Source organism: Diprion similis, chromosome 5 (genome assembly GCF_021155765.1).
Source record: "Diprion similis isolate iyDipSimi1 chromosome 5, iyDipSimi1.1, whole genome shotgun sequence".
In the NCBI taxonomy this organism is placed as follows: Eukaryota; Metazoa; Arthropoda; class Insecta; order Hymenoptera; family Diprionidae; genus Diprion; species Diprion similis.
The window spans coordinates 176,443-202,669 of NC_060109.1; the positions used below are offsets into that span (position 1 = coordinate 176,443).

At 37.7% G+C, this 26,227-nt stretch overlaps 3 protein-coding genes across 7 annotated transcripts in view; 2 read left to right on the plus strand and 1 right to left on the minus strand.

Annotated features, from left to right (window-relative positions):
- LOC124406405 overlaps positions 1-10,903 on the plus strand; it is a 112,570-nt gene extending 101,667 nt beyond the window's left edge. Inside the window, exons 3-11 of the mRNA XM_046881811.1 lie at positions 954-1,124; positions 7,399-7,558; positions 7,641-7,857; positions 8,016-8,114; positions 8,198-8,356; positions 8,454-8,592; positions 8,687-9,002; positions 9,149-9,278; positions 9,586-10,903. Coding sequence (XP_046737767.1) covers positions 954-1,124; positions 7,399-7,558; positions 7,641-7,857; positions 8,016-8,114; positions 8,198-8,356; positions 8,454-8,592; positions 8,687-9,002; positions 9,149-9,278; positions 9,586-10,096 — 1,902 coding nt within the window. The 3' untranslated portion in view covers positions 10,097-10,903. The remainder of the gene's footprint in view (positions 1-953; positions 1,125-7,398; positions 7,559-7,640; positions 7,858-8,015; positions 8,115-8,197; positions 8,357-8,453; positions 8,593-8,686; positions 9,003-9,148; positions 9,279-9,585) is intronic.
- A 7,594-nt stretch (positions 10,904-18,497) lies between these two features.
- LOC124406199 (coiled-coil domain-containing protein 43) lies at positions 18,498-19,795 on the minus strand. The gene is made up of 3 exons (XM_046881550.1): positions 19,580-19,795; positions 18,979-19,367; positions 18,498-18,868 (listed from the first exon to the last, which is right to left on the minus strand). The coding sequence occupies exons 1-3, from the start codon at positions 19,742-19,744 to the stop codon at positions 18,796-18,798; spliced, it is 627 nt and encodes a 208-aa protein (XP_046737506.1). The 5' UTR covers positions 19,745-19,795; the 3' UTR covers positions 18,498-18,795.
- An 876-nt stretch (positions 19,796-20,671) lies between these two features.
- On the plus strand, positions 20,672-24,588 carry LOC124406292 (lysosomal acid phosphatase-like). Of its 5 annotated transcripts, none has more exons than XM_046881657.1 (8): positions 20,672-20,879; positions 22,351-22,525; positions 22,716-22,811; positions 22,964-23,203; positions 23,293-23,475; positions 23,565-23,728; positions 23,766-23,997; positions 24,079-24,588. In XM_046881657.1, the coding sequence occupies exons 2-8, from the start codon at positions 22,361-22,363 to the stop codon at positions 24,220-24,222; spliced, it is 1,224 nt and encodes a 407-aa protein (XP_046737613.1). In that variant the 5' UTR covers positions 20,672-20,879; positions 22,351-22,360; the 3' UTR covers positions 24,223-24,588. The 5 variants fall into 5 exon arrangements, with proteins under 5 accessions (XP_046737613.1, XP_046737614.1, XP_046737616.1 ...); XM_046881658.1 differs by having other exon boundaries at positions 22,354-22,525; XM_046881660.1 differs by lacking the exon at positions 20,672-20,879 and adding an exon at positions 21,296-21,358.
- Positions 24,589-26,227: the final 1,639 nt, after the last annotated feature.

Sequence of the window (26,227 nt, forward strand, 5' to 3'; positions counted from 1 at the left end):
GGGGAATGCAGTCAAGTTAGATAGCGCGCATTCCGTTTCAACCCTCCAACTGCAGCAGCAGAATCCCAAGCACGAGGCTTTGGTTCTCCTTTTTTAACTCTGTTTTCTTTTTTATCTCCTTTTTTTCGTCTGCTCGAATCGCTGCGAAAGAAAGGAAACTCGTGCAGCCAGACTGCGTGTCGACTTTGTCGATCGTAGCTATTCGTTCACGAATTTTTTATTCTTGGGTTAGGTACTTTGATTTGAATATCTTTCAGCCAGCAGTAAGAAGAAAAAACAAACGGTTGTAGGTAACGTAGACTAAAAACAGAAATTGAGGAAATTTTTACGAAGAAAATTTAATCGATTTGTTCATTTTTGTTCATTTTTTTCTCAACATCCGATCCCTTGACACTTGTTGGTCTACTAATTTTTCCCGGGACTGATTAGCATTATGGATAATCGAACTTTGCTCGGAAAAGCAGAGCATGCAGGTATGTAACTTGGAAGTGAAATTGTTCTATAGTCCGGAGTAGGTATCGTATAGGTGTAAACGAAGAATAATTGCACCTTATAGTCTCGGTTCAAATTGCACACGCCATGCATCGCAGCTCGGTTTTGGTATCATTGTTTTGTAATGGTGAGACAGTGCAAGCGATAATCATCGCACTGTTGAATCCATTGTCACAGGAAAATAAGAGGGGATAGGAAGATAGCCGCAAGTTTATAACCGACAGGAAACAACGACGCGTTAACATATTATACCTACGATGAAACGTTGATTCGCGGAATACGTATTAATTTGAACTGTAAAGCTGACATTAAGTTGCCAGTGTGGAAAAGAAGTTGCTGATTCGTAGCGGTAAATCAGATAATTAAGCATCGACCCGCATTACGTCTTAGCCACCGTCTTACGTGTGATAAAATTCACAAACGCACAAACTCATCCAGGATTCTTCATGCTTGATTTACAGAGTCCGGGAGCCTTGCACAAGGATGTTGGAGGCGGTGGGACGAAGGCAGGAAGCAAAACAATCGTTGGAGTCGGGGGTGGAGGCGTTGGATCCGCAACTCTGACCTCCTTGTCGTCGATCAAGAACTCGACTAACCAAAGCCGAACCAAACACAACTCGGTGCCCCACGAGGTAAGCCATCTTTTAATTTTTAACGGAGGATTGGAAGGGTGTTTCACTGATTCAAGGGTCGAACACTTATTTCAAACGACGTGGAATCACGGAGTTGGTCAAAGCATGGTTGGACGAAATGTCGTTAAATGTTCCAAAGCTATTTGAGGGCAGAGGGTAAAAGTATTTTTTGAAACGATGTGTAGTCACTGAGTCATTGAAGTGTTCTAAAAGCAGTTTGTGTGATGGATATATTTCTTCAATTTATCAATTTGTGGTTAAAGTCCTTCCAAGGCCGTTTGTTATGGTACACTTGTCCAATTCATTACTTCGTGGTTAAGGTCATTCCAAACCTCTGGAATCCAGACAGTTGTTTAAAGTCTTGGATCAAATCACTGGTATCAATGGATTCAAAGGAGTTCCAAACCTTTCCAATGAAACGTTCAAGTCTCCGCGGCAAAGTGTTTTTAGGGAAAAGAAGCTGTCAGACTATAAAACGCTTCGGTTTGAACGTATTTGCCCTGTTCTTAAGCGGGAAACGAGCCCGGCGTATATAATCTAGGAAATTTTCGTCAAGGTTCACCGCGCTGTTTATACAAGTCGAGTTAACTTTAGACCTGGTGACGGGTTCGAGGGCTTGAGGATATTTGGAAAGATTCTAATCAGCGTCAGGAGGGTTGGGTAGAAACGGCCTCTGTATCGTTTTTTCAACATCATAGAACGAGAAGGATTTTTAGAACCTGAGAAAAGAATAGAAAACAAAGATGAGAGAACGATCTATGAAACGGAACAATTTTTTTTTTTCTTTTTCTTTTCTTTTCACGAGCTCTGCTAAGTAGGTGCCCACGTACCAGATGAGTGACAATAGACACACAACGGGACGTATTGCAAAGTAACGTGATTTTAAGCCACAGCTACGCCTAGACGAATAACTGGCTAGAAGCCGCCTTCATTACGTCGTCTGTATTATATACACCAATTACATATCAGCTTGCGTAAGTCAGTTGCCTTTTTCTCTCTGTTACCACTTGACGTACTCTTGTACCTACAATATATGCTTACATACTTATGTTGCAACAATTCCGCGGAGCTACTTTGTTACGTGACCCAGGCATGCAAACCAAATCCGACCAGTATGTGCAAGAATTTTGCACTTTGTTGTTGTATTGCTCCTCGTTCGATCTAATCTTCATCAGCTGTGTTTTATCGTCTGTGTATGCGTGTGTCTGCAACGAGTTTAGAAAGTACCTTGTTTCTGCAGCTCATTTTTATGCGAAAAATTGGCAAGAAGGAGGAGGAGGAACGCTTATAGAAACACTGACAGTACTATTGGAAAGGATTCCTGGCAGATCGGGACCTTCTAAAAACTGTCTTTTCTCGGGACTTGGATAATTTTATAGACAGCGTGTATAGACTGTATGAAAAACACTTGCGTCGATCATCATTGGACAGGAATATTCAGGAGAGAAAAAAAGAGAGAAAGAGAGAATAAGATGATAAGAATACGTGACGGTTATCGGGGAGCAATTAACGAGTATGCAGCTCTTGAGAAACTTGTCACGGTATAAACGTCCCGTCATGTCATGTAGCATAACGTAGTCGTCGTCTACACGACGTATTATTCCCTCATACTTTGCTTCTTCCTATAATAGCTTCGCTATCCTTTGTTCTTATTTTCCTATAATTATCCAACGATGGCCAACCACGAACTCTGCAGGTGGCTGCTATAGACTTCATCGTGGATATGTAGACTCGTGTCACACAGGCTAGAGGCAGAGAAAATGAGCGTTAATTTTTATGGGTTCAGGCGTAGGCCTGAGGCGCGGATGTAGGCAGATTGAAGCTAGGAGCCAGCTCTCGTTTTCGCTCAGTTCAACGAGCATTAGCCCACATAACGTTCCCGTGTAGGTACCTGAAGGTGTGTGCCACTTGTACGATCGAGCTGTGACACCACTGACTGTGGTGTCGACAATGAGTGCCTGGCCCGACATTGACCTGAGAAATTGATTGCTCCGAAGTAGTGTGATTCCCACTCCATCATGGGCTGCACGTACCAACATTTCCTTTCCCAAGTGTCACTGACCGGTGTCACTATCCGTCTTTCATAGCATTCGTTGGATAATCCATCGACAGAAGTTATTTCGTCTTCATCGGGTGTGGAAACCGACTGTCGATATCGTTAAGTACCAGGAAAAGTGGGACGAGATAAACGTTCATCGATTTAAAGTGTCTTCAGAATTCTCAAGGCCGTCAAGAGCTTCACCATCTTACTATAGGTGTTCAACATATTCTCTCATATTCTTATCTTTCATATTGTACAATCGTAGAACGTTTGGAATTCCTGCGGACTGTCCACGAATCTTCGTACCTTTGACGATGCTCGCTAAGATGAAGGATCTAGTTTCAGTTCGCGGAAAGAAAGTTGAAAGTGTGATAATCGCTGATGCCATTATCGCCATTCCTTCACTGCAATTACTTCTCTGCTATAGCCCACCTTCGTACAGACCATCGTCGTTATCATCATCTTCAAAGACGAATTACCATTGACGGAAGAAAATTTTTAAAACGGTTTCGGTTTTCTCCTCATCATGTAAATCGGAATCATTTGCAGATTTTTCAACATCCGATATTAAAATTCAATTAAACGTCAGTCCTGAATTGTAACAACATTAGAAAAATTACAGATTACATTGCACTTTCATTCCATTCATTTGATGTTGATATGTTATAGTCAGTTTGGAAAAAAAAAAAAAAAAAAAAAAGAAAAGTCGAAATATTCATGATTTACAAAACTCTTAAGAGGTTCTTCTTTTTCACCGTAAACAAAGAACAATTTCCCAGACATCGCATCGTATCTTTGGTGAAAAATATCATCGCCTTGTAGCCGGGTTCCCGACGACCTCGTACTGGATATCGGTACGCGGTCTGTCGTCGTGGCGGGTTTATGAAATTGAAAACTGTCTCGGTGGGATTTAATTTCAACAAAATTATACAACATATCACGCCTGGAGCCGGGTGGCCATAGCCACCGAGTGTTAAGTATATCTGTACAACTAATTCTGAGAAGAATAACGTAACGTGTACCTGTATAGTATATATATATATACATACATAATATATTGTGCACAGTGCGAACAGTACACCGGCAAATGGCGATCAGTCGAGCGAATATAAAGACAGACAGGACAATGTGCATGCGGGTGATGGAAACTCTCTTCCCGTATAGATATCGACGACCGGTTAAACCTGCACGTACGTTACACCCGGTTCTCATATAATCAGGCCCGATTTCCTGGCCCAGGGACGTGTCAAGGCCCCCCGGTGTGCCCAGTAACCTTGCAAAAATCGACTGAAACTGCAGGTAACGTGTCCTTGCGAATTTCACTCCGCCACTCGGCAAGGCTCGCTTGAAAATTGATAATGGAAGCAGAAGGTTCATTTTCCTAAGAGGAGCCGGGATTGTTTCTGGGAAATGACTTTCAACCATCAGAATAATTCATCCTCTTCATCGGGGCTGATGCAGGGGCGTAATTGCTATTCGAGAAACGTACATCGCTGCTAGGCTTCTCTGGTTCGTGTGACTTCGATTATACAAAGAGCATTGTTTTCTTCTATCTATCCTCTGCACAAGCCACGCCGGAAGTCACGTGACACTATCCCACCGGGTTTAGAGCCGCCTCCAGCCTGCAGCACTCTCCAGGAAGTGATGTCAATGTAAACAGACATCTCTCCTGAATTGTCGCCGGCTACTTCTGATTATGCAAGACGAAAGGGTGGATTGACGCATTCGAAATACCATTGTGTTTTCCATACTGTCACGTGACTTCAACGTAAATTAATTATCGTCGGTATCGGTGTACCCATGAGTTGACTTTGAAAAATTCAAGACCAGACAATAGAAGCGATATATAGAGCTGAATTAATCTTTCTATTTCCGCTCTGTGATGATATCACAGCTGAATAGCTACTTATCGGTAAACTAGAATATGATCTTTGATCCGCATCAGTGTCGGTTTTATTTATTCGTCGATCTTTTATCGACGGTCAAGGAAGCAGAGTTTTTCTTTTTTTCTTTCTTTCTTTCGGGAGTCAATTACACCACGTGATCGTGGATCCTCATTTTCGAAATTCATGAACGTCGACTCGATGCGACAGCAGTTGCCTGCCTTGCCATGGACGGTTCTCGGAACCCTTTTATACTTCTTGAGTCTGAATTATTCAATTTCCGTTGTACTTCTACGTGACTTTTTCCGACTTCTTTCCTCTTGTTCCTTTTTACCCCCCTTATACTGCCGGATATGGCAGGGTGAAATTAAAGCTTCGAAATGGCTCGTTGCCATAAATATAGCTGCAGGAACATACATATATATACGTGCAGTTTCATGGTACCGGGATAAGTTTAAGTCGTGCTCTGATAAACTGCACGCGCCTATCGCCGTTTTATATAAGTTAACCAACCACTTAGTAATCGAGTCGATGAAAAGTTGGGTAAAAATAACCGCTTCAAAGTTTCACTGACCCAAATTTTTTTTACGAGATGTATCACATGCGCAATACATACACATATCGACGTGTACTTTTGGCTCTCGCTAGTTCATCCCTAAGTATCGTACTTTTACCGCCTCTTGTTCCAATTCGGCTCAACTTTTACGATCTTTGATTTATTCCTGGATCCAAGTCACGTTTTCCAATTTTCATTACCTGCCACTACGGCTGCAGCCGAGGTGGCTGACCTCCTCCTTCCGATTTCTTCCGCTCACATGTATTTATATGGCAATGGAAATCCATTAGTCTTCTTCTTGAATTCTGCATCGAATCGAGAACACGGATAGCTTTCGACTTGGAGATACAATTCGATGACTGGTACAAATCAACTGTCGTACAAATAAATAAGTCTAGACAAAGACTTGGGGGCACGGATTATACTTTTAACAATACGTTAATTATTATCCGTGGACTCGTAATCTATGCAAATTTTAAACACAGTCAATAGTTGATACCGAATTAATAATTTCCGTCACGGTGCAACAGCAGCAACAGCAGCTTATAGATATCTGCATGTCTATTAATCACTTATTCCTTCGACGTTCGTTGTCCACGGCGCCGTATATATCGAAGAACAAATGCCTCTTTGTTTGTTCTCTGAGTCGAGTAAAAATTCCTATCCTATAAACCGCGCCGCTGCAACTCAGACTCACAGGCTATTGTTGCAAAGCCAGTTATGTTTTATAAGGAATCCGTGGACAGGATTTGTGCACCAGTGTTAAAGGTGTGTTTTCGTAACGTTATACTCATGCACTTTGGTCATTTGGCGAGGTAAAAACGTCAACGCATATATTTCAACCAACCAACCGACGGTTTTCATTCTTCTTCTTGCACGTGTCGTTGACTCTCCAGCAAAGAGCCAGTTTTACTCACTTTTCGTTTTGGTTTTGCTCAATTTTTCCTCACTCACATCCGGTTCTTGCGGCTGCATTGCATCCTGCGTCACAATTAGCAGTGCAGTTAATCAATTGCCACTCACTGCGATTCTGTCCTTTTCGTTTTGTACGTCTCCTTTTTCGTCTTCTTATTATCCTTTATCTTCGGTTTTGTTCTCTGACTTGTTGCAACGTTCATCATCGTGCAGGTTCGTGTCGTATGTATCGTTGCACGAATCGCTATGCCCACGTATCTACCTTTCAGCCACGTTAGAAAGGTGCAGGTTTTATCTAACTGCCATGCTTAGGCGACCCACTGGCCTCAGCACTGCAAAGATGCCGCAAGGCAAGCGGCATAACTGCATAGAGAACCAAGACTTGGGCGTTGCCTGGACTATGGCTTACACGTTGACGTGTTGGAATTGAAACTGTCCAGGTGTGGTCGTAATTGAGGTACCTGGAGAGATGCTAAATTGGAAAAGAATCAACAATGGATATTGTTACTCTTATACTCTTGTTTCAGAGCTTCGATTAGGTTGGAATTTGAAAAAAGTGTTAACGACACATTCTCTGAGGGATTTTAGCGAGTTTTAGAATTTTCACATCAACTTTTTTAGCCTCTTTGACTAATATTTCATTTCCATAATTTATACTCTACCTACTTTTGAATCAACACCGCGACGTGACTCGAGGTGGCTTTTCAACCGCTTCGACCTACTTAAACCGAGACTCCAAACTTGAGAGCTGCTAAAAGCATGGAAAACTCGGGAAAAGTTGGCTTTACTTTGAAAGCAAGCGGACGTTGACACTTTGGTGTGTTTGTTTAGTCAGCACCATAATTTTAATTTTTCTCCACCCTTTTATTCTATTTGCAGAAATTGACGTCCCTTGGACTGGCAAAAGCAACGCGTCTCGACAGACATGACAATAACAACAGCAACGGCAATGGCAACAATGGGAACAATTCAACGATCAACAACAATCACAACATGTTTCACGATCCACTTCATGCTGGAACGCATTTCGATGCTTACGGTGAGAATGTCAATAAATCTAAAAATAAATGATTTGCGATCTATAACCGGAAATTTATAAGTCGTTGCTTACAAATATTTAGGAAGGAGACTACCCATGACGCCACAGGAAGCCCTGAAGTATTACGGATCCAGGATGACAGAGTTTGAACGAGCCGAAGTTGAGAAGTACTCAGAAATCTGGTACTTGGGACTTGAGGCGTGCAAAATACACGGTGAAGAGGGCGCTTCTCAGAACGGCGGATACGACGACGATAATGGAAGCTACAACAAAGTTCTTCACGACCACATCTCGTACAGGTATTGATAATTTTCAGTTTTTTAAACACTCTCGAAACGTTGTCTGGACTTCAATAAAAATCAGACTTAGAAAAGTTCAAGGAAATAAAATTGGTCTTTGAATTTATTTTCCTACTGTTACTATAACGTATGTCTTTTTTCTCGAATGTTTGATCCAGGTACGAGATTCTCGAAGTGATTGGTAAAGGTAGCTTCGGCCAAGTTATCAGAGCGCTGGATCACAAGACGGGACAACATATTGCCATTAAAATCATAAGGTGATTAAGAGAACCTAAGTTTATTAAAAAATAAAGAGTGTAATTCGAATAGAATTGGGATCAAGTAATGCTTTAATTTTCAGAAACAAAAAGCGGTTCCATCATCAGGCGCTTATAGAAGTGAGGATCTTGGACCACCTTAGGAAGAAAGACCAAGAGGCTCACACGTCGCACAATGTCATTCACATGCTGGAGTACTTCTACTTCAGGAATCATCTTTGCATAAGTTTCGAGCTCATGAGGTGCGTAGACGATGAAAGTTTCTCGCGGTCACGTTATGGACATATTTTGAAAAATTGCAATTGTTCCTTCATTTCACGGAGCATTTAATTTTCACAGTTTGAACCTCTACGAGCTGATAAAGAAAAACAACTATCAGGGCTTCAGTCTGAGTCTCATACGAAGATTCGCAAACTCGCTTATACAGTGCCTGAGACTGCTCCACAGGGAGAACATAATCCACTGTGATTTGAAGCCGGTAATTAAATTTCTCTTGCAACGTCGAACCCAAAGTGTTCAGTTTTATAGCCAAGAAACATGGGAATAAACTGTATAAACCGGACATTTTACAGGAAAACGTGCTTCTCAAACAGCGCGGTAGTAGCTCGATAAAGGTGATCGACTTTGGATCATCATGCTACAGTCATCAGCGGGTATATACTTACATACAATCGAGGTTCTACCGAAGTCCCGAGGTGATTCTAGGCCTGCCTTACGGTACTCCGATCGACATGTGGAGTCTCGGATGCATTCTGGCCGAACTCTACACGGGCTATCCTCTGTTCCCTGGTGAAAACGAGGTCGAACAACTCGCCTGCGTTATGGAGGTCCTCGATCTGCCCCCAGATCAATTGATCAGCCACGCTTCTCGAAGAAGACTTTTTTTCGGTAAGCTCGTTTTCACTCGATATTAATCATCGTTATTATTGCAATTGGTCGGTGCTTATTTAAGACTGAATACTTCATCTCCTATAATGCAAAGACAACTCGATACGTTCGTTTTTAATCCGAAGTTCTGATTGTACTTTCTGCAGACTCAAAGGGAAGCCCCAGATGTTTGACGAATAGTAAAGGAAAAAAGAGATGGCCCGGTAGCAAGAACGTTGCGGTAGCTCTTGGATGCAAGGATAGACTTTTCGTTGACTTCGTCAGTAGATGCCTGGAGTGAGTATTCGATTTTTACCTGCTGTATAAATATCATCTCCAATTGGTTTTCCATTCGATTATTAAAGTCTTTCGAATCACAAAGAAACTACTACACAAAAATGATTTTAAAAAAATTGAACATTTTTTTTAATCAGAAACTTCAGAGTAGCCATCGTGTAGGTACTTTGAAAACAGTAATACCATCAATCTTCATGTAACTCAATTCCATTGCGAACTTATCTTGTTTTCTACCGAATGAAAAGACAAAGAATCAAAAGCTCATCGACGGTGAAAAAATAAATAAATTTCTCTCCCTCCTCCTCAGATGGGACGCGAAGAAACGAATGACGCCAGAAGAGGCGATGCGTCACGAGTGGCTGAACAGTTCGTCGTCGTCATCGTCGTCCTCCAACCTGAGCAACTCGATGCAAGGGATGACGGGATCGTCGGTGGTGAGCTCGGTTGTGAGCACGGTTGTCGAGCCTGCGCAGCCCGCGCATGCGCAGACGGTAACTGTAGGTGGTGGTGGGGGTCCGCGTCAGCGAGCAACGACTATGGAGGATCCCCAGCAGCAATATTCGCTGTACAGACTGTACCGGGGTAAGAAGTGCGTCTCGAAGATATCGGCCCCCATAGACGGTAGTGCCGCGGATGGAACATGCGGCGGCAACTCGCTTGGCGTGAACAAGAGCAAGCTGAACGGAAGTGCTAGCAGCCATGCGTTGGCCAGTGGCGTTCAGGCGCCGGCACCGCGACACGCATCGACGGGAGACATCGTGGCGAGTTTAGATCCAAATTTGGACGACTCTGGTACCTTCTTGCCACCGATATTGTGAAGCCAGGTATGCGCTAGCCACTTTTAATAGGTATGGAAAAGATCGAAGTAAAGAAGCTGCTGCTGAACCGAAGAGACGCGTTTGTCTTTGTGCGTTTTTCGCAGGCTTTGTTTCGTTTTTAATCACCTCTCGGACGTTGGAATTGAATGTTATCCAGAATTATTTAGTAGAGCAGAAACCGCGCTGATTGGTGGTTTCTGGAAATCGAATTGTCAGCCTGAAAGCGGGCAACCCGTTTTTCACGGTTTTACTCCGCCGGTATAATGATGGCGCGGGCGTAAGGCGGGTTGCCCGCATCAAGGCTGTGGTTTAGTTTTCTAAGTATAAATTAAGCGGTATGAAAAATCGCCCGTTTCCGTTTACCTGTAACCGTGGCGGAATCGAAGCGCCAGTAGCCAGAGTTGATGAAATCATTAGCGAGCCCTGAGAGCTAAAGGGGCAAATTTGTGCCGTTCTCGGCTGGTATTTGAAAAAGGTAAATAAATATAAATGAATAAATAAACTGGCTTAAGTTGGCCTGATTAGTACTATTGTGATATTACACTACCACTGTCTTACTTAGATCTCCAATATTAAAAAGTAACTGATACTAATTATACGTTATTATCATTATTATTAATAATATTATTACTATTATTATTATTGGTATTATTATAATCATCGTCATTATATGATAAGATATAACGCTATATTGGAATTAGAAAACGAAGCAGTGAATGATGCAAAAAAAAGTAGATAGAAAAAGAAAAATATCGTTACAAACTATACATATTATATATTATATATGCGTACATTCGCACCTGAATATTGAACGTAATATGATCTATTATGGCATATAGATGTATGTGTATATATATATATATATATATATACACACACACACACACACACACACATATGTATACATATATATGTATATATAGTGTACATTATGCATATACCGTAGAAATTATGGAATATAATTGTAACGATTTGTATCTCTCTTTAATGATAATATAATATAGTTACGTAATCACAATATTTGTATTTAGGTAATTCGCGTTTTAATGACACAAGCTCATTCGTATACATATATATTATGATATAGTATTTTGCCACTGCCCGATTTCTTTCGCTACCGTGTTTTCGTTATTGTCTTTTGTTTCTTTGTTTTTTTTTGTTTTTTTTCTTTCAATTAAATTACAATTTATAATGACAACGCTGTTAAATCATCGACGCGCATCCTTTCTCGGCTACCATTAAAACTGTATTCATATTTTCTTCTTGTCTACTTTTTTTCATAATCCTTTCACACATGCTATCATACATGATATGAAATACCATAAGTGACATGATTCGAGCTATCGCATTATTGATCAAATTACGTATGTATTCATATATATACAGAACTTGTGCAAATTCATAAAACACGTAGAACTTGTAGAGTTCGGCGTTACGGGGATAATAATAATAATAATAATAATAATAATAATAATAACAAAAATTGCACCGATACCTACACATATGTATTATACATTCATTATAGTTATATAATGTGTATCTATAATAAATGCGGTATCAATTTTGATATGTATAGTGTGTGTATGTGAATAAAAAATAATGTTAGGTCTGTTTTACCAGTATAAATCGCGAGCTTAATCAACAGAAAAATTTATCAAGATACGAAGATGAGCGTAAGAAACAAAAAAAAAAAAAAAAACAATATCTAAATAAACAAAGAAAATCATTCAAATATTTCGGTTGCTCGATCGTCGTCTCTTCTTATAGCCAAGTTGTGAAACATTGATTTGCAATTTACTAACATACGAAGAATCATGCAAGTATGCGCGATACTTTTATTATTATTATTATTATTATTATTATTATTATTATTATTATTATTATTATTATTGCTATTATTATTATTATTATTATTATTATTATTATTATTGATAATATTTTTATTGTTATTCGCTAAATTATATTCACTGTACGTACGAACACTGTTATATATACATATATACATTACATCGACGAATCGTTTCTACTTTTTCATGATGATCATTTGATTTTTATTTACATGTATATATATATATACACACATACACCTACAGGCGCGATGAATAAAAAAAAAAAGGAAATAATAAATTTGTATCACTCTGATTTTACATACATCTGGTGATATTTGATATTATACTAGTCATCTTATGTACGATACACGTAGTGTGTTCGGCCGAAGCGTGATTAGAATTCGAATTTAATTTCTTTGTTCCCTTTTTTTTTTTTTTTTTTTTTTTTTTGCTTGAGACGAGATTCATATTTATTTTTGATTCTCTACTTACTTGGCATTGTGCATTTCATATCCATAAAAATTGTTTCTCAGCTCTCTATATGGTGTTTTTCACTTATATATTATTAATTATCGTTGTCAGTTGTCAGTTGTGCATCGGTTACGAGACACGCTTGACGATTGTATCTTCTGCATTGGAATAAAAATCTACACCTGAGTAAATATTAACAATATCAAAATACGTGTAACATGTGATTTTTAATGAATGTCACATGCATGTGGGTGATAAATGAGAAAATATAAAATCCAACAAACGTAACGAACTGTTAAATCAAATTCGCCTGACAAGACTGAGAAGAAAACACGTTGGGAAAAAAAACAAAAAAAAAAAAAAAAAAAAAAAAACAACAACAATGAAGTATAAAACATAAAGATATGTAAATTTACGACAGTACATACGTGATTGTATATAATATATATTATATATGCCAAAATAATAAACGAATAAATATCGAACAATGAAAAGTAATTAAAAGATTTCTATACTTTCTCTTGAATTTTTTTTCCAATCGAAATTAATATGGCTAAAAGTTATACAGTCTCGTTTTACTGGAATGTGTAAATACAGGTGAAAAAATTAATATTTCACCTGAATCACATAAACATATATTTATCATGTTAGTGAAATTTGTAATCCCGATCATTGCTCCACTTTTTTGAGTAAATAATAAATTTCACGTAGCCTGTATAATATATTTTACATCGCGATTATATAAATTATTATACAGGTAATGTGTAGATCATTGAATATGTGACCAACTATTAGAAAACAAAAAAAAAAAAAACAAACCCCCGTATATAACACATAGAAGCGTAATTATACTTATCGTACGTGTATAATATCCGCATCCACATGATTGAATATTATTATCATTGTAAGAATCGTGTTAAGATAAATTTGTAATTATACACAATATCTCGGAATCCTGCATCGCTATTATCTTTCTAAGCTAAATATGAAATATGTATTCGGTATTGCGTACATTTGTATGAATATAACTAAACATATGATTGAAATATTTGTACACAATGATTATCCGTAAAATACGTCTTACACTCACACACATACACACACACACACATGTACACACATAATCGCAGTCGCAGCATTGAATCACGTTTTATATACACACATACATAGACACATATTATAATCAACTAGTCCGTATTATATTTAGGACTTAAAGATCCACGTACGTTATAAGGTATGACGTCACAATAATAAAGTACGTTTTATTCGTATCACTGTATTTTCTTTTCATTGTTTCATTTTGTCAATTTTTTTTTTTTTTAATGCCGTTCGCTTCTTAAGGGCGATATAAAATTTCACAAAATTTTATCAAGGTTTGTTCAGAGTTTGAAAACTTTCGAAACTGAATATAAGGTGAATTCAAATTTTGTCAATATATTTTTGTATAGAAGAGAGAGAGAGAGAGAGAGAGAGAGAGAGAGAAAAAATTGAAGAAAAAATAGAATTTAACTAGTTTAACCAAAAACTATGAACATAATAACAGTTATGATCATTAAAATATTATGAACTGCTTGATGATTTTACAATAATGAAATACTTGAGTGAATATAAATTCAATGTGTATTTCAAAGCTGAACGATTATCATGGTTCTCAGCATTACTGCCTGAGTGCGAGAATTTGATTCAATTAAATTTAATTTAGTATTTTATTGCACTTGATTGAAAAATATCGTTATATATCATACATAGTACAGGGATTTTCAAATATAAAATACATCTATCTTAACATCTAATCGTATTCTATCAATTGTATTGAAAAATTGAATAATATCTTCAACAATGGTGATCAATCATTGGCTACAGTAGGTATATTAAAATATGATTATTATACGAATGCCACGTAGTATTATGACGGTGAAAATAAATGATTACTATCAATAAATTTGGCGAAAGAATAACTGAGTTATTGAAAAATTACAATGCAACAATTACAGTAATAACAATAATATCGAAATATAATTGATTAGACGAATATACGTGCATTAGGTGCGAATTATAATCCATGTGTGATGATAAATTCGTACATATAACGATCAATGAGAGAAAATTTTTGAATATATAAATTTACGGTTAAAAATTGATCCATGAAACGAAGATAGAATATTATCACAAGTATAGAATATACTAATATTTATGTACCTATATATATTAGGGTGTCGTTAATCTCCAACATAAACTTCTTACCCCTTGGAATCGATAGATAATGACAAAAAAATTTTGTCAATTATTTCAGATTTTTAGTTCGACTAGAAAAGGTGCCGAAAGTGACTTGGAATTACAAAAGAAACTTGATTTTTCGAGAAAAAAAGAAATGAGCTATAGTTCAATTCATTTTATCACATTACATCCTTATACAGAGTATATTTGTTTCATGTGAAATGCCCATCTATGGTATAAATATTCAAACTTCGAGACAAAAAAAAATTTTTACCCTCAATTTTCGAGTAAAACAAAAAAAATTATTTAAGTAATAGTTTTTTTCTTTCCGTATTCAAATTTTCAAACTAAATGGAATGAATTTATCAATAGTTTTCTTCTTTCTTACTCGAAAATTGAGATTGAAAAAACTGTTTTTTTTTTTTTTCATTCTTAATCTCTAATCGATTTCGACACCCTTTCGAATCAGGCTAAAAATCTGACAATGAAAGAATAAACTCACTGTTTTTTCGTCATCATCTATCGATTTCAGGATTTTAAGTCATAGATCACCCTAATATAAATACACACACACAAATGCGCATACAGAGTTGTGAGTACCATACGAATTCGATTTTACAATAGTTATTGATAATTATTGTATAACTGTAGCAGTGTTTTATGCGTATTATGTAGTGCGTAGAATTGTTAAGTTAATAATGAAATTGTACAGTTATAGTTTTCTTTCTTCTAGTTTTGTTCATATATATCTATACAGTGGGAACAAATATAATGTGTTAATGTATATAGAAATACTATTGTCTAGAAATAGCTGTGGATATCTGGGAGCATAATATGTTTAATAATTAATTTCTACCTAGTATCTCGACACTGAAATATTTTCTGAGTAACAAGCATGTGTATACGTAATTGTTTCAATTTAAATAGTAAAATTATCGTACGTGAGTTCATTATCGATGTAATGGTATTACTGTTTACTGTATTACCGATTAACTGATTAGGATAGTGTTCTGGTTTTGATGCCTGAAAAGGGTGATTTTCGTCGATTTTTTAACACGGTAAGAAACAACGGAGCTTCTTAAAATCTTGAGTTTATTTTAATACTCATTTGAAAAGAACTAGAAATTTTTTTATCATCTAATTAAAGCAATTACGGGGTGATTAGCTGACAATTGGAGCGTCTTGCCGCTGGAGTCTTGAATTGGCGATAAAGATGGAATGCGTTATTTTTTATAGTTATTTTATGTATGCGAAGTACACTCAAAATTTTAAGAAGCCTGGTTGTTTCTCTGTCAAAAAGAAAAAAAAACGCCGAAAATCACCTTAGTTAGGCATCTAAACCAGGACGCTGACTTAATTGATAAACGCGCATTACAGATTCCGTGCTAAGAAAATGACGTACAGTATAACGTGAATTTGTTCATTTAACTAAATACTATTGATTAAATCATCAAGTAAAAATATTCCGCGGGGAATAGTTGCGCAAGTAAATTGCAAATGTTACAAGTTACGAACGTTGCGCGAACAAGAAAACAATATGGCCACCCGTATGCTCACCTGCGATCAGATTTCGGTTCTAAAATCGTATCTAGCATCGGCCAATTGTCGATCTTTGTTTTCCGTCAAACAAAATGACGGCACTAACAGTTCGGTTATAGTATCTGCCTCCATAAGAGCCTATAAGCGGAGTATTTAGCTTCCGTGATTCACTCACGCGTAAGTTTATAGAGTGTTGCCTACGTGCAGGGTTAATTGAAAAAAATATATGCATGGTTGAATGGAATATAATATCGCCATCGGTGTTCGCGCCTAATTAGATAAACGAATGATCGATTTACACAGTCATTGTATAAAACTATACATACTGATTACTATGCTAGGTATACGATTTAGATGCATTGTAATTAGCATAAATTGTAAAACCTCTTATATGCAACTAACATTAAGTCGTAATAAATTTATTGCTAAAATTTCTCGTTTTCGAAAATACACAATAATGATGATAATAATGATAACGCTAGTAATAATGAATCGACGGTAAATCGTTAAGGGCGAATGATTGCACTGTGAACAATCATACGCGTACGGCATCATGCGCTACCTACCTAACAATCCCGTGATTTAAATGATAGTTAATTCATCATGAATGTAAAAATATATCGTATTACTTTACTTACGTTATCCAAAATTTAGCGTAATGAAGATTGCGCTTGTTCGTCAACATTCAGTTTTCGTTTAATCTTTGAAACTTGAAAACGTCAATTGAGCCCCCAAATATTCTTATACAGAATATCAATATAATATTTCACTTTATTATATTACATGATTGATAGCTTGATAAACTTTTGGTATTACTTCAGTGCAATGGGGGAAAAAAAGAAAAACCTAACTAATAAAATTTACTAGCCAGATCTATATTAAGCAGATATACATAACAATGATATCGTTAAGGATGGAGAAAAAAAAACGAGGTGAATTAGTCTGACTTCAACGAACATTACATAATATTTCGTACATCTTTTTTTTTTTTTAAATCATATTCTCGCTGTTTATTCTCTCTTCGTATTTGTTTGTAATACATATAATTATTAAGAATATGACAAGGATTTGATTATATCTTGCGTGTAAATATTCAATAATAATAATAATAATAATAATAATAGTAATAATGAAGTTAAAAAAAGTGTCTATAAGTTCTTTCTTCTTCTCTTCTGTCTTCGTATATATAGTTATGGATTTTCTCAATAATTGCAGTGATGATATCGGGTATCGTGAACAAGAGAACAATATTGGCATCGTGGTGTGAGAAATGGAGAAATGAAGGATAAAGCAGTTATAACATTTTTTTGATTTATTCAATATATTATTATCATCATCACTATTAATATCATTGTTATTAAATATAATAAGACCTATGCAATGAAAAGTCGAAAATACTATAAAAAGGAGTTTGTCTAAACTAGAGTGCGTTGCTCGTAAACGAGAACAAAAATGTGCAAGGTCAAATTGATAAATTCAATAGGAATAAAATAACCGAGCATGCATCAAATCAATCAATGTGTAACGAAACGGAAAAATGAATGCGTTTAATTTTTGTAACCCCTCTATAATTCGAGTGGCATTAAAATATAACACGCACTTCAAATATATTTTTAATTATTCAATTTTATTCAGTTTATAAATATTAATGCCATTGAAATTTATTTTGAATTACAATTCAAACTGTATTTCGTCTGTACCGAATAGAACTTCATAAAAATTTGAAAAAAAAAAAACAACAAAACATATATTTATCGTCCGTGTATATAAATTGATTGTAAAATTTTTCAATCACATTACTGTTTGTCATTAACGATAACATTGCTACAATTTTCTATAATTCAATATTATAAACAGCAGCAACGGCGCGCAAATAAGAATATTTTGAAATGTATCAAAAAACTTCAGTTCCAATTTTGCTATTACAATTTGCAATACCTCTTTGTATGTATGACTAGGCTATGTACCGTGTATCAACATTACACTATTATTACAGTTCGCACACGCATGCAAGAGGTCGAGTGATTTATAAAATGCTTTTTTCATGGTTAAAAAAGTTTTCTGAAAATTTTCAGAAAATGTTCAAAAATATCTGTACGATTCTCTCCATTGAAATCGGAAATATATTATCGAGAGAAAAACAGACAAACTATTCACCAGTACATCTATTTTGTATGGATTTTTATTTGTCTGACCTGCCTGTGTATGCGTCTGAAATTTATTTTGAGCTCTTAATTTCCGACTATCGGTTGACGGTGACAAACTCGATACACACAAACGATGAATTTGTGTTACAGATAAGTATTTAATTATTAGTATTTATAAGCTAATTCGAGAGCACCTGAATAAATGGGAAGAGAGAGAGAGAGAGAGAGGGAGGGTGAGTTTGTTGATGACGATGATGAAATGGAAATTAGAATCACTGCATGCACGATAATAAATATACACGTATTCGTTTCAAAGGTGAGTGATGCGGGGTTGGTGGGTGGATTTTATGATTCTTCATAAGTATACTGTGAATTGTATACTTTATATTCGTTGTCGAGGATAAAATTTTGCTGATGCTTGCAAGATATATTATTTTTGGTTGGGTTTAAAAACAAGTTCAAAACAAACGTTCAACAAGAAGCAAGAGTATCTGTGCTACCTGCGTCGCTCCCCTTTCTGAGTTTTTCGCTTTTCTTTCTTCTCTTCTTTGAGCTGCTTCTGCTTTTCCCTGTATCGGATTATAAGTAGAATCAGATGTTGGCTTAAAGATGACGATTAAAGTTTTGATCATTGATAAATCGAAAAATTATACACCGAATCAAAGGAAAAGAACATTACCGATCCTCCTTGTCCTTGTCCTTCTTCTTCTGACTCTCCAGTTTGGCCCTTTCGCGTCTCTCTCGTTCCTGATGGGCGATAACGGCTGCATTCATGTTCTTCTCAATACCACAATCGCCGCCAACGGCACCTTCCTCTTCACCCTCGCCCTCGCTTTCCTCGTTATCAGACATCTGGCTATACTGAGCAAGTATCGTCTCTCTAATCCGCCTCTCCTCTTCCGTGTAGCTCCGGGTTGTAGTTCTGGGCAGGCTCTGGGATTCGAGCATCCTGACCAACCTGACGTCCACGTCTTCGGTCGGTGCGAGATCATTTGTGGGTGTTTTTTTGGTCAACGATTCTGCCCATGCCGCGAGTATCTCGGCAACGTGTTCGTCGATCTTATTCTCCTGCCGATAGAAACAATATTTTTTTGTGTCAGTTATGCAATTGCGAAATGTGAATACATCGATTATTTATCATTTACGCGGGACGAATTCGGGAAATCATTTCGATGGCTAATTATTCCTTGCTATTTTCGTGCGCAGAGCTGAATCGAACTTCGAGTGGTTCGGACTACGGTAACATAACCTCGAAATAAATATTCATCTACATTTCTCACCGTAACTCCCATGAGGATTCCTTCGAGCGCTTCGGATTTCTCAGTGTCGGTTTCATCGCCTTCTAATATTCCCCTTATGTAAGAACCAAATACACCTTCGTCAGTGTTCAAAGCTTGCAATTTCTTACTCAGCCAAGTATCGAAAGAGTCTGTTGCCGCTGCCATGTTCAATAATCCTCGACTTGGGCCCTTCTTATTCTACAAACTTCACTCCTCAAGCCTCTCAACTACCATCGAGTTGATTTTCCGAGAGACGCACGCGCAGTTTGGCAACGCCTGGATGTATGCAATTGACAGTGTGACTTGTGCTATGCGAAGAAAACTGCACCTGATTACATGCAACTTATCGTACTTTCAATGAACCGAAGTGCGTACAATTAGGAGGAACCTGTAACATACAAATGCGTTGTACTTTTGCTTGAAAAATATATTTCTTGCCACCGTTATCATTGTTGAGAGATTAAATAAGATTAAAGGTAGCATTGTAATGAAATATTCAGTGGTGGAGACAGAAAGACTGAAAAATAAAATGGGAATAAATCAGGAAATTATTTACAAAGTGCGAGCTTTTAACAATGTCTTGAATAAAGAAAGTGCGATGCTATAATAGACCGCTAAAACGATCATCAGTGTATCTAGTGGAAGTGTGTTTGAAAATTCGACTCGAATATATTGTCAGAAAGAAATTGGTAACCAAATATTGATTTATATACTGATGTAAAACCAATCTTTATTGGAGTGAAACGTTGCAGCCTACAGTGATTTTATCAGCCGTGTATAATCTGAGAACGGTGTTGATAAAGTTGTAAAATGATCGGTTATTTATCCGTTAAGAAATTCGCAACTGTGTACCTTGAGAAGTAATTCATTTATAAAAAAAAAAAAAACTTGACGAAATTTTTATAAAAAACTGCGCAAGAATTCCATAAAAATAAGATTCACCGAGAAATATCAACTAGCTTCAAAAGTCAAAGACGCATTATCGTCGCGCTAACACGTGACGAATAGTGCGCAACGCGTGTAAACACAAAGTTCATGAATGCACACACGCTCATGATCAATCTGTGGTAGTCACATCACAGCCTCGTGACGAAGGCAGGTTGGTTACCATGGCGGCGAGAGACTTGCGTTGTAAGAGTGATCAGCTGTTGGCCAGATCATAGTCTTGCCCTACTCGACTGCAGCTGCGTCGAGATACGAACCCTTTTAGCACTCGATCGGTTTTAGCAAAGTGCGCGATATTTCCCGCTTGAATTCGTTAACTTAAACGCTGTGTTTACCCGAGACTTGTGTCGTTATCGTAAGTAGAATTCCATCGAGCAATTATACATGTAGAAATATGTGTGCTCTCTACGGTGTACAGTGTACCTACCGTTATAACGTTCCGATTCTCTCATACTGTATGCTGTAGAGTATAGCGTGTAAGGTATACCTTGCGATAAACTGTGTATATAATCAACCATTGGCACGCAAACAAAACTGGATGATTCAAAATAATCTACTTTTACAATTAGAGTAATGTAAAAATTCATTCATCGTGAATACGATATATTTTTTATTTTAACCATGCTCGAAAACGAATATTGTGAGTTCAAGACGGTGTTGAACTGATTGGAAAATTCGTATTTGACAGTAAATAAAACTGAAACAGTTTTTGTAAAGTAATCCAGATATGAGAAACAAAAATAGTTTATTAGATTTTTGGTACTATTTTTTATTTAGATTCTTACAGTCTAAAGTTTTTGTTTTAACTGAACTCCCACTTTTCAGCAGTGAATGGTAGTGAATTTATTTCCATGTAATTCCACTTCTTGTAAATTATTGTTTCAACGAATGACTTAGGAAATTGGATTTTATGGCTATATATTGAATATTGACCATATCGTGTCCATTGTTATCTATAACTTATCATCGCAGCAAGTAATGGAAAAGTAAACATTTCGATTAATTATTATTGTTATATGCTTTACGTTTGGTAAAACGTCATTGAAAAATGTAGAACATGAGGGATGCATAAAATTTGAGGTCCTGGTGATACCATTCGTATAGTTTTCCGTCGTATTCTGCTCCAAAATCGAACCCAGTGCGCAAGCCTTGCACGGAGAAATGCGCGCGGTGTAATAAATGCGACGCATATGAGTCTCAACGTGGTGGCCAGTAAAATTCTGCGTTGGAATATCGTTGGGATAAATAATTTACGCACGCAGTTTATAATCTGTACGAAATGTAGTGTAAGTGTGTATAACGATCGATCAATTATAACGATGAAGGAGGAAACTTCCGAAAAATCTTCATCTGTTCCAATACAGATTGAAAGCGAGTAAGAATTTGCACGAGAAAAAATACATCTACCCGCGTTTCTTATAAAAATCCATCTTTATGTCAAGCCGGTGTAAAGTAGCTGAAGATACATATTGTCAAAAAATAATACTATCCCACCGCACATGAAATTTCTTATGTCGACGCTATTTCAGTTTAAATTCATGCTCGATTATTAAATAAAATGAAAATTACGATAACGAGTAACGGGTGATCTCTGTATGTAAATATCAACGAAGTTTTATCTACTGGTAATAAACGCGTTCGTAGAGTAAATAAATGACGAGCAAGATTTTACCAAAAGATATTTATTCGCAACCTTACAGAGCGCAGCAAGTCGGAGACTGAGTCAAACGTAGTTTTTAAGTCACTGCTGTGCTATTTGCAAATTCTTTCTTTTTCACCACTGTGCTGACAAATTTTCTCATAATTTTTTCTTCTTCTTCTACTAGTAGTGACCAAATGGATACTCCCGGAGGATTTTTGGCAAATAGCTGCAGGAGAGGTCGTCGAGGAATATGTGTACCTGTCGTGGTTTTTGGGGCGATAATCGCCTGCGTTTTGCTGGCATTTACCGCTTTCGCATCGCCGACTCATACTTCAGGAAATCTGCAACAAGTGCTTATAGTAAGTTTTGTTATATTATTATTTTTCTTTCTTTATAGATGAGAAACCACAGTGATCATGCATTTTTATCATTCGAATTTCAGTGCTAGGTTCATCAGATAATTGAATTCCGGAAAAAATAAAAAAAATTCAGAGAAAACATTAGATTTTGATCCGAAACAGAGTGAATCTTGAAAAATTTGTTTTGCAGGTATTTCGACACGGTGACAAGAACCCAGCTCAAACGTATCCGAACGATCCATATTCCAAATACGAGTGGCCAGACGGTTGGGGTGCATTGACCAAGGTTTGATTGGTGATCTAATTAGATGAAAAAACTTCAAAGGTTGTATTCGCATGCATTCACGCGATCTCCACACTTGTAGACTTGCAGCAAGTGCTATTCTTCATTAAAATCATGGTTTGTTCCGTGGTTTTAAAAGCTTGTTCCTTCCTCAGAAAGGAATGCTTCAGCTTTATACACTGGGGCAGCGGTTGCGCGAAATGTATAGATCATTCATCGGAGATAAGTATCAGAGCAAGGATCTTCTGGTGCACAGCAGTTACGCGGACAGATGCATCATGTCGGCGCAGGCGCTTTTGGCCGCGCTTTACCAACCAGGAACCGAGGATATGTTCATACCGGGACTTGCATGGCGTCCGATTCCCGTCCACACCATACCAAGGAACATAGACAAGGTATGCTAAGCACAATTTCACTCAGTCTCTGACGAATCGAGTGAACGAGTGAACGAGTGAACGAGTGACGATTGTCGATTTCCGAACAGTTGATCGTGGCTAAAGCACCTTGTCCACGGCTAGAGAGAGAGCTGCAACAGGCCTACTCGAATTTCAGTGCCAGCGCCAACGGCTCGTTGGACACCATGTACAGGGAACTGTCAGACTACACTGGGAAAAAGATAGCTTCAGTCCTAGACGTTGAGTTGTTGTACAACTTACTGGAGATCGAGGTACCGCAAACAATCTTTAAATTGCATTGGTCCCGATGACTGGTTGCGTTTTTTTCAAACTCGAATTGTATTCTTGATCCTCTGTCCAGGTGCTCAACAATCTGAAGCTTCCGGAGTGGGCGAAAAACTACTTCAACAATCGGACTAGAGAGCTTGCTGCGCAAAGTCTGGCCTTGTTCACCAGCAATGTGATGCAGAGACGACTCAGAGGCGGTGAGTATAGTGGAAGATCAGGAGCTGCAGCGGACCTAAAGTATGTCCTTCGAGACCGGAGTGAAACATAAGTAAAGTCGCATGGTCGTTCATACAGGTCCACTTCTGAAGGACATCTTGACGAACATGTGGACGCGACGTAACGGCACCAATGATCATAAAATGTACCTCTACTCGGCTCATGATCTCACACTGGTCACAATTCTTAGGACAATGGGATTCACCGACGAATTAACGCGACCGGAATACGGAGCTGCACTGATCTTTGAGTTGTACACAACGGCTGGTGGTCAAGACCACGAAGTCAGGGTAGGTCATCATCTGGATCGTGTATAGGTATCAAGTTACACTTTAGGGTATGGATCACTAAAAATAGACTTTGATCTACAGATCTCGTATTTGAACAACACTGAGACGAAGGTTCCTCGTGTCATGAACGTGAAAGGATGCGAGGAGCCCTGTTTGTTGGAGACTTTGTTTGGAGTGTGGGAACCAGTCTTGCCTCAGGACTGGAACAGCGAATGCTTGACCTAAGGAAATCAAATATTCATCGATATGGTTACCGAAAATATTAGTGGGGAAGTGTTTGTACCTACAGTGCTTTCCTTTAAGAATCGGGGAGTTTTACAAGGCACTCGAGATACCGGCGATATCGTTGTATCCCGGCGCTGAAGTACTGATCTGAAGAGTGCATGACTTTATAATTATACTAGAAGTGTGTTAATTCATCAATATTGTATACAATTTGACGATTCTAAATTATATGCGAAGATAAGATAATGGTAATGTATTCCTTTTTAACTATTGGATTGATGTGCCTGAACTCGAAACGAAGCATGCTCTTTTATGATAATAGTATTAGAACTGCATATCAGCGGAAGAAAATTATCAGAAAATAACACAATTATCCTAGCGGCTGCATGATCCTCTCCTCACCCTTTGCGTTATGCTAATTTAGAATCAAGAAAATCTAGTTCGCAGTCCTGCGATATTAGTGATATAAGGGTCAAGGCGTTAAAATATCAAAGAAAGAGAGAGAGAAAGAAAAAGGAGATCCTACTCTGACTCCTTTTTGTTGTGCTGGTACTCTCCGTGCTGATTGACTCTCCGGAACTGCACCTCAGTACTCACCCAACGAAGTCTTCGCACCCAGGCGTCCTGGTGGTCATGGTTCTCATCCCGGATCTCCGCAATGGGTTCACCAATTTTATTTATTGGACGTACGAGCGTGTGGATAAATGACGGATGAACGAATGGATGCTTAGAATAGAAAATTTACCCAGTGACGGAGATAAAAGTCTTTATCCCACGTAGCACATTGTTGGCTGTTAGTTGACTTAATGTCGACAGAAATGCTCAAACGACTATTTCAAATCAACGGAAAATAGGCATATTATGAGCCTATTGTTGACTGTACACTGACTAAGAGTGCGCGAATGTCCTATTATATGTCGGGGTGAAAGCAACACCTGGGGTTGACTATGATTAGGTTATCAGTTGACTGTGAGCAGTCAGAAGAAAAAGGCTATAATTTACAAGTGGGCTGATTACGTGGACTAATAGTCGGTTGGTGTAGAGTGTAAGATAGCGATTAGTTAGTCTAACTGACAAGAAACGATGAGGGTCATTTGAAACATGAATGCAAATGGCGGAGAAAATGCAAATAAAATATAAGTGAATAGATGATATTTTCATTTGATGACAGGTTGCATGAAATACTAACAATATGATATTCATAAATGAAGTATCCGATTCTACGAAAGTGCCGTGCGCTATTCCACAATCCAGAACTTGAAGTATACTTACTAACTACGACAATGACTATCTGAATTGATATTTTTCTTGTTCTGCTCATGATCTTGTACATGGTGTGCTTTTTTCCTGATCAGATGATGAAAAATACTACCAAATTTTGAGGTATACATATACAATTCCGTTTGATTGTGTTTTTGTACGATAACGCGAGGATTTAAATTACTACACACTGATGCCTAAACACGAGTACTTAAACTAGAGCGATTTGAATAGAAAGCTGGGAATATGAAGGTAAAAATTTGGGATTTTATTATGCCACCTCTTTGGAACCAATTCGCATTTTATAAGTTGTTAGCGTCATACTTGATCAGTTGTTCACAAGGAGTGAGGTTGCTGTGTTCTGCAATTTTCGTGACCAAAATGATCGATCGAAATGTTTCGCAAAGTTACGATGGCATAGTGCCTCGATGGATTGATTGCAGCAATAATCACGGAAATATCCGGATTTTCCGCTGTACCTTTTGATGCGTTGCTCGGAGCGTATTGGGACTGCGTTTATTCGATTTCTCTCGCAAAATTACGTCGGAATAGTGCCCTACAGGATTAATTGCAGCACTTTTCAAAGTCGTCGAAATTTTCACCAAAAATGCAAAGGGGTTAGCCTTGGATTTTTTTTGGCCGAAAAATCTTTTGTCTGGGAATCGATCCGTATGACGCTTTTTAGACTAATTCGACGCCCAGGAACTCAGAAAACACATGAAAAATAGCCTAGGACCAGCAGCGG

Bases quoted from the DNA above. Each gene is read 5' to 3' on its own strand.
- LOC124406199 (XM_046881550.1), bottom strand. From the start codon at position 19,744: ATGGCAGCGGCAACAGACTCTTTCGATACTTGGCTGAGTAAGAAATTG. The intron at 19,368-19,579 runs GTGAGAAATGTA...TTCTATCGGCAG, and splicing joins GAATCCTCATGGGAGTTACG to GAGAATAAGATCGACGAACA. The intron at 18,869-18,978 runs GTAATGTTCTTT...AATCCGATACAG, and splicing joins GACAAGGACAAGGAGGATCG to GGAAAAGCAGAAGCAGCTCA.
- LOC124406292 (XM_046881655.1), top strand. From the start codon at position 21,715: ATGAGTCTCAACGTGGTGGCCAGTAAAATTCTGCGTTGGAATATCGTT. The intron at 22,812-22,963 runs GTTTGATTGGTG...TTCCTTCCTCAG, and splicing joins GTTGGGGTGCATTGACCAAG to AAAGGAATGCTTCAGCTTTA. The intron at 23,729-23,765 runs GTATGTCCTTCG...ACATAAGTAAAG, and splicing joins GGAGCTGCAGCGGACCTAAA to TCGCATGGTCGTTCATACAG.